Source organism: Helobdella robusta, assembly GCF_000326865.2.
Source record: "Helobdella robusta unplaced genomic scaffold HELROscaffold_11, whole genome shotgun sequence".
NCBI lineage: Eukaryota > Metazoa > Annelida > Clitellata > Rhynchobdellida > Glossiphoniidae > Helobdella > Helobdella robusta.
In genome coordinates this window covers 2,193,644-2,202,414 of record NW_008703617.1, presented here as the reverse complement: position 1 = coordinate 2,202,414, position 8,771 = coordinate 2,193,644, and the positions used below count along the sequence as shown (strand labels likewise).

Below are 8,771 nucleotides of genomic sequence, written 5' to 3'. Positions count from 1 at the left end.
TGTGTGTGTGGAGGTGAAAGCTTTTAGCGTCAAGATAGTATAGTGTTAAAGTACCTACTCGGTGGCTGATCAAACACATTAAACATTAACTAAACAGTAGGGTCAATCTCATCGTCCTTTCATCATTCCTACTCGAGTTATAATACAATTAACATCGTCATTGTCATTACATCATCTTTATAATAATCACCGTCAGATCATCAACGAACAAACAGAAGAACAAACAAACAAAAGAACAACAAACAAACAGAAGAACAAACAAACAGAAAAACAAACAAACAGAAGAACAAACAAACAGAAGAACAAACAAACAGAAGAACAAACAAACAGAAGAACAAACAAACAGACAAACGGGCCAACTTTTAGCATGGAGCCGTAATGATTGAAGATATCTTCTTCAATTGTTTTCAAAATTGGTCTACTTACATTCAACGATTTGAGGGTTTTGTTTTCGTGAAGAACAGTCGTCAGAGCTACCACGGCGTTGATGCCCTGAGTTATGATAACGATGATTGTGGAGATGATAATGATTGTGAAGATGACGATGATGATTGTGATGATGAAGATGATGATTGTGATGACGATGATGATGATTGTGATGATGTCGATGATTGTGGTGATGATAAAAACACGCACAAGATCGCAGTCCCCAAGATCGAGTTCCTCGAGTTGATCGTTGATTTGAAGGGCCTCGGCGAAATAAACGCCCCCCTTGTCGCCTATCTTGTTTCCCGTCATTCGCAAACTTTTAATGGCCTTGTTTCTCTAAGGGGTATGAAATAATAGTATGGAAAAAATTTATTAAAGTTAGTTTACATTTACAGTTTTTACAAGAGAAATTGACTCGTAAAGTTTACAAATCGTTTACAATTTGCATCCACAAAATGTTGAGCTTTTTTGTCCGGCGCGCGATTTTCAAAAAACATCTTCAGTGGTTGGAAGATTGATAGCAATATTAATAATATAAATAATAATTGTTATATGAAGACGTTGTTCATACGTATATAAAGAACACGAACATGCAATGAACCGGCGATATACTGTGCTCCTTTTGGCCCTATGTCATTGCACATCAAATTCAACTTCTGGATCGAGAAATTCTTCTGAATTTTCAAAAAAAATAAAATAAACAATTTTAAGATAGAATATAATAATGTTATTTTAAAATAAACAGAGCTAATATCACTAAAACGTTTGTGCGAATTTAATATTTAAAATTTTGTGCTTTATATTGAACTGAATTTAAAGACAGCTACAGATACTTTTACAGTTATAATTAAAACGAAATTAAATTTGATTTATTCAAAATATAATATATTTAATTTTATTTATTCAAAATGTAACATATAAAAATTACAGTTAACAATTTAGCAATGGAAAGCGCGCCTTTGTCTGTGATATTGTTGAACCTAAGGTCAAGGGCAATGACGTAAGTGTTGTTGGTCAGCCATCTTTCGAAAACATCCATATCCGTGTCAGTCAGTCTGGTGTCCGTCATCACTTTGTTGTTGCCGGCCAGATATAGGGATGTGCTCTTGTTACATAATCTTGATTAGTGATTAGTGAAATTGCTTTTTTGGTGGTTTACGTTTAGTTTGGTGGATACGTCTTATTTGTCTATAATTCAGTAGCGCTTTTGAGTTTCAACAATTAAAATGCGTTGTATATAAATTTCCGTAATAATAATAATAATAACGTTTGTTAAAGTTAAGAAAGTAATTAATCAACTCAATACATATTTTTATCACTCTCTACAACTTTGTAAACTTGAACAATAATGCCAATTATCATTATTAATTAATTGAATGATCAATTAATTAATTATAAAGGTAAATGCGACAAACATTATATTCTCATCCATCTCAAATTGCAGCATGTTAATCACGGTCGGGTTTGGTTCCAATCTTTTTTCGGAGCAAGCTAATGTATAATTATTCTCTGTCTCATATATATCAGCCATTTTTTCGGCTGAATAATATTCCCAAGCTAATTGAAAATTCGAAAATCAAGGTTTAATGAGTGAAGCTATTGAAATATCGCCAATATAAATCAATCAATTAATTTATTAATAAGAAACTTTGAGCTGAAAAATAAGACTCGTCGTCATAGTAACAAAGAAAATAAATGTCTGCAGTCTATTGGCATGCTATTTTGACATGGGAATTGAACCTAACTCTTGCAAACTATTGAATGATTAGCTTTAGAATTGTTAGGTTTCAATGTTTTAACCAAGAAATTCATTTTTCTTCATAACTGACTCATTCCACTTTATCCATATCAATCAATTAATCATTTAATCAATCAATTTGATTTACTTCATTTGATTTACTTTCATTTAATTTGATTATTTACATTTACTTCATAATCACTAAACATCATATAAACACATACGTTTAAATAAATGTTTACATTATATATACATGTGTGTGTGTGTGTGTGTGTGTGTGTGTGTGTGTGTGTGTGTGTGCGTGATTGTGTATGTGTTGCGTGTGTGTGTGAAAACTTCACGGTATTTCTATTAAAAATTGATGCAATAAATTTTGTAAAACCTCTTGACAGCATGAAGTAATAAAGATAGTAAAGAGACACACCCATTATTTTTATTAACATTTTATTAATATTTTACGAAAGTCTCAAGTAATCTCATAGTCTATAATGATACTGTATATCATTATCAAAGATTCAAAGCAGATGGTACCTCCTTGCTTCGGTACCGATGCCGCCTGCCATTCCTCTACCGCTACGCTCACAGCTGTACAACACACGCTATACGCTCTGTTCTGATGTATGGTGCAGAGATGTGGCGGATGACAAGAAAACTCGAACAGCAGCTTCACCGAACTGACCTGAAGATGATTCAGCATGTTGACCTATAAGGGATCATATCCATACAACCGAGACCCTGGAACGATGCATGTTGTCGCCATCGTTGTTTTTAAATGAAGCAATATGCTTTTAAATTTTTAAAATCAAATAATATTATTTATTTGTTGAAAGATTTTCGTACCAATTAGTTTCCCATTTATTAGTTTTATTTCATTTAAATGTTTTTCAATTTAAAAAAAATTGAGTGTTTTTCAATTTAAAAAAAAATTGAGACAGGTGAATTATTTTGAAATTTTCGATCAAGTTTGGCGAATAAGCCTAAACAAAAATTAATATTTTTAATAAATAAATTCATCTACTTATATAATATTGATATAGTACTCTAATAACGAACAAATTAACCATGTCGATATAAATGTCAAGAAATATTTATTTCTTCCTAAAGATGTCACTAACTTTGTTTATTACACTGAAAAGTTTCAATAAGCAACCATTTATCAATTTAAATACTTAAAATATTATATGGGATTGGACAATTTAGCGTTACAGCGTTTCGTGTCTATTGAGACCAAAAAATCCTTACCATCAACATGCCATCGTAAGGAGCATTATCTTGTATTCTGCATACGTGTAGAGTATTATAAATATCTGTTAAATGAGTTTTTTTTTAATTTTACAGATGTTTTTATACTTAGTTGCTACTAATTTTAACCATATTAAGATGATGTCGTGTTGATAGCATCACGCAAAAAGTTAAAGATCAATTTAAGTGAAAATTAACGGCTATTGCAAGTTGTGAAGATCTTAGAATTCTTATCGCATGATTCATTGACGTTAACATTTTTAGAATTTTTTCGTTTTTGTAACCATAGATACATATATGTTTATATTTTTGTCGATTGGTTCTTTTAACCATGGATACATATATGTTCATATTTTTTGTACACATTTTACATGATATTAATATAAACCCACTGGAGTGTGTAAGATAAATTAAAGTTATATAGAATATATAGATATAAGAAAAGGTAGATAAGGTATAGATAAGAAAAGGTATACCTTGATAGACCTCTGAAACATTTCAATGGAGAAAAATTGTTTTGAATATTAGATGCTTGTTCATTTATTAAAACAATAAATGTCAAAATTTGTAAAAATGTTTTATAAGATTTTAAATCGCATTTGTTTTTTTGCCGTGGTAATGATTGTAATCCTCTATATTTCAAACTACACGCTGTTTGAAGAGAATGGTAAAAAAATAAATATCGAATTTTTCGATCAGCCCGAAGATAAGAGTGACTATCGAGTTAATGTAATAAAAAGTCGCGAGAACATGTCTAGCAATGAAATTTTGTTTGGGTTCTTGAGGCCTAAAAGTTTGGAAGGTCTGCTCGGTGAAGTGAAAGTTGTTTCAATGTCACTGTACGGTAGCCAGCCGAGGTATGTAGGAGGAGCATTGAAGAATGCAGAGTTGGTCAAAAAGAATTTCCCCGGCTGGACCTTACGGATTTACGTGGACTCGTCAAACTCCTCCAAGTATGAAGCTGTTCCATCGAATGTTTTGAAGGAATTGGAAGGCCTTGGTGTTGATGTTCACCGCGTGGAGAACGACGAACTCTCCGTGCCACCGATGATGTGGAGGTTGGTTTGGTGCCAGGTTGTTCATCATAATTGGTTTTTAATTGTACAATTGAGTCAAAAATTGAAGAAGGAATTTCAAAATTTATTGTATAAACAAACGATAATCAACCCGATCAACCAACATCAATTCAACCGCATTCAATCACCTCATCAGATTCTTAGTAGCAGACGATCCCACTGTCGATCGCTTCATTATTCGAGATTCTGACTCCAGACTGACGGAGCGGGATTACAAAGGTGTTCAGGCGTGGATGGCTTCCAGGCAAGCATTCCACTGCGTCAGGGATCACCCGACCCATGCTCAGCATGCAATATCGAGAGGGCTCTGGGGAGCGAGGTCCTACTATCTCCGACAAATTCTGGATATGCCAAATTTTCAAGAGTATTCAATTTTTTTAAACTTTTTATGTTTCAGCCTCTGCATTGTGGTTTAACTTTTAATACGATTCTGGTATTTATAGCTTTTTCTTTTTCTACATATTTTAAAAATTTAGTTCGTGGACTAGGCAGCTGTTCAACCATTCATCATCTCACTCGAGCGATATGGATATCCTTAACAGAAAAATCTGGCCGAGAGTTTCCAAACACGCTTACTGCTCAGATAGTGTTTCATGTGATATATATCCTAATTCATTTCCTTTTCCCGTCCCAAGGTTTTTATCTAAAACGTTTGAAAATTGTTTGAATTGAATTTTTTCATAAAACGTTTTATTATCGATTATTATTGAGTCATTTTCAATAGATTTTAGTAATGTTTTTTAATATTTTAAAATTATTTGTTCATTATTTTAGGAGAAACTTCGAATATGTCGGACAAGTAGGAGTTATTTTTACATTTTTTATTCAAGTTTATTTCAAAATCGTTTGAGTTAGATTCAAATTAAACCTTTTCAAACGTTGGTAACACAATAAAAATAAAGCTTCAAAAGGCATGCTCAAAGTTGATATAATTCAAAGTGAAAGTTGACAAATAGCGATGTTATCATTAGAAATATTTCAACCTAATGTCAAAATGCTTTGAAAAACAACAACAACAACATTAACAACTACATAACCAACAACTAATAACCCACTACAAAGACCACTGACACCAAATATACAGGCTTGGGACGACAGAGACGTAGGAAATTCAGATGACATTAACGTCCTCAAGCCAGTCGGCGAGAATAAGAACTGCACTCAGCCTATGACTCGCGTAAATTTCTAATTAAAATAAAAATTATAAAATAATTTTGTAAAAAACGTCTGCATTGACATTTTTTGGGAATATAAAACACTTATTTGTTCAATTTTTTATTTAACTTATTTAACTTATCTATATAAAATGTCTAGTTTTTTTTAGGATTTTTTTTTTCATAAACGGTGATAGATAGTGATATAAGCACGGTATAGATAATCTGTATAAGAAAGAAAATTGTTTATATGATGTTTTATTTCCCTTGCTTGACATATGCCATGGTTCTTGCTTCTCTTTTTATTACAAAAAAATTAATAAATTTACATCTAACAATTTTGAAATCGTCAAAATGTAACTTAAAGAAGCAAATTTATCAATGAACAGACAAAAAATATTTCGGTTATTGTAATGTTTGGCGTTAGATATATTTTTATAGATTTAAAATTTTTATATTTTAAGAAGATATTTTTTAACGCATTGCTATTAACTCTGCTTTCAACGTATTGTTATTGCTGTTAAATTTATTTTATTTTCATTCCTGTGCTACTCACGGAAGAGTGGAAAACGCATCTCCTCTCCACATAAAATTGTTGCCTGCCCTTACTGCGTGACTCACTTTTAATATTTCTTCATCCATCTTTTTAAACCGCAAAGCGTGACATCAGTTGAAACGTTGCAGACAAATTATTTTTTGATGTGCATTATTACAATTTTTACTTATTGTTAATTTTAGAACATTATTTTCCCATGCATGCATACATACATATATCGCTAGTATGTCGCATGTTGACGTGCTTGAAATCATTTGAAATCTTAATCCGAAGTTATTTGTACGAGGAAAAGTTTGGTCTTGCGCCTTTGTTACTTTATTTTTAAACGATATTTTACAAATTTTATAATCTATAACCACTTGGAATTTTTTTCTAAATGTAATTTTTGCGTGTTCAAGTATTTTTTTAAATTTTGTTTTGAAACATCTGCTGGCGCCAGTTTTTTCCTTGCTTATTCAACTAATCTACGTTCGAACAAAAATTAGTTGAAACATTTTTACTGCAGCTATTTTTAATTTGTGTTTTTTGCTGTAACTTTCCACTTTTTCAAAATCTTATTGATCGTACTTTTTACGTCTGGTTTATACCCATCATACGGTCCGTTCATCATAAACAACATCACTTCTATTGCAACATTCCATTTACGCTCACTCGAACCTCATTTTGTTTAAAATTGGTTAAAGTATTTTCAAAATTATACAAATATTTCTCATGCTTCGACTTGCAAACCACTAATAAAACAAAAAACGCAAAATTACAATGCTTTGGATACAAAGCCTGAAGGTTTTCTGATACTCTGCCAACCCTAGTGAAAGAACTTATCCAAAGGGCAGGCAAGAATCACAAAACAGAAAGCATTTTAACCATTCACGTACAAAGTAACCGGGCTTAGAAGAAAACAAAACAGGTAAAAAAAACATTATCAAGTTCTGTAACAATGCCGAATCTAAAATAATTATCCAACCTAAGAAGCGGTAGTGGATAGAATTTGTTTGTATAACATGAACTGACCCAATACTGCATATATTCCTGTGTGAGTTACTAACTAACCTGTGTATATGTCTGTGTGTTTGTGTTTTGCTTTTATCCACTGTTCTATTTTATCATTCATTTATTCATTCATGCATGCCTTTATTCATGCATGCATGCACCATTCATTCATTAGCTACGAAATTCATTAGGACAATTTAAATCGCTAATCGTCTGTGGGGACAATAGTTGGCGCCTCCTTAAGCGATATTTTACGAATACATATGAAGGTATCAATTATATATACACAATGTACACTTATACATATACATATGAATGTATCAATGATTCAATATATATATAATATGCGTGTGTATTAGAGTGTGTGTGTAGTGTGTGTGTATGTGTGTGTGTGTGTGTGGAGGTGTGTGTGTGGAGATGTGTGGGAGGAGGTGTGTGTGTGTGTGGAGGTGTGTGGAGGTGTAGGTGTGTGTGCGTTAAAAATATTTCATTACGTGCTTTTTGCTCAGCCAACTATTGCTGTGATTATCCCTCTTCTAAGCCTGTCTCTATATTGCTTCATAATAGGATGCGGTTTCCATGACTAGATGATTAGTATGCGCTCATGTCTAAAAAATTTATGATTAATTAAATTTTTATGTGAGGCACTTACATCCATTCACGTGTATTTAATACAACACAGGCCATATCTTTGATGCTACTACTACTGCTTCTACTGCATTCGCTACCATTACTACTACTGTTCATTTTATAATAATGGATTTAGAGTGATGACAAATGGTGAAAATAAAGGCATTATTACTACTGCTGATATTGTTGTGAGTAAACTTCAAGTTCTTTTTTGGAAAAGATTTTATTTTAAAAATGTTAAAAATATTGAAAAATATTTATAAATCGATTAAAAAACTTACAACCAGAACTTCAAATAAGTTTTTCTGAAAAGCTTTACAAATATTCATACCACCGCTCTTCTTTGGCGCATTCTGGGTCTACATGATCAACTTTTACGGTTACCGCCATTTTATAAAATTTGAATTTGAGCATTAGAAGCATCGAACTGTTACTAAGAACAGTGCGCCGATCATTCAGCAACTCCTTCGTTGGTCATCTTAAACTCATTAACAATTCTAATCTGTCTCATTAGTCTCAATAAAACCGTTTACTAGGTACATCTTCGCAGTTTAGTACATCTTCACAGTTTAGTACATCTTCGCAGTTTAGTACATCTTCACAGTTTAGTACATCGTCACTACTGAATATCCTCAACTTAGCCAAATTGAACATTTTCGTTCAAATTTTCAACCTTCCTTCAAGTATTTTTAATTTTTTTTAGCTTTCTGTTCATTCCTCAAACTATTTTTAAAATCTTATCTGTAGGGTGTAGCAAAAAGAATATATAATCGTTCGACGGGTGTCAGTAGGTAACCCGTGAAGTAAACATCTACATCGGGGCACACACACACAAACACACATACACACACACACGACACACACACACACACACACACACACAGAGTCTAACTAATACAACAGACTGTATGCAAACTAATCTCATAAACATAAAACATTTAATTACACTTTGTTGT

The 8,771-nt window shown here is 32.3% G+C and overlaps 2 protein-coding genes across 2 annotated transcripts; one reads left to right on the top strand and one right to left on the bottom strand.

The window, feature by feature from the left end:
• Nucleotides 1–362: 362 nt before the first annotated feature.
• HELRODRAFT_167298 (hypothetical protein) lies at nucleotides 363–1,960 on the bottom strand (the record flags this gene model as incomplete). Its single annotated transcript, XM_009012820.1, has 5 exons — nucleotides 363–395; nucleotides 637–765; nucleotides 1,020–1,103; nucleotides 1,358–1,547; nucleotides 1,845–1,960. The coding sequence occupies 5 exons, from the start codon at nucleotides 1,958–1,960 to the stop codon at nucleotides 363–365; spliced, it is 552 nt and encodes a 183-aa protein (XP_009011068.1).
• A 2,022-nt stretch (nucleotides 1,961–3,982) lies between these two features.
• On the top strand, nucleotides 3,983–5,674 carry HELRODRAFT_167297 (hypothetical protein; the record flags this gene model as incomplete). Its single annotated transcript, XM_009012819.1, has 4 exons — nucleotides 3,983–4,467; nucleotides 4,622–4,804; nucleotides 5,028–5,120; nucleotides 5,548–5,674. 4 exons carry the CDS (start codon nucleotides 3,983–3,985, stop codon nucleotides 5,672–5,674), a joined length of 888 nt encoding a protein of 295 aa, XP_009011067.1.
• Between the last annotated feature and the right edge of the window lie 3,097 nt (nucleotides 5,675–8,771).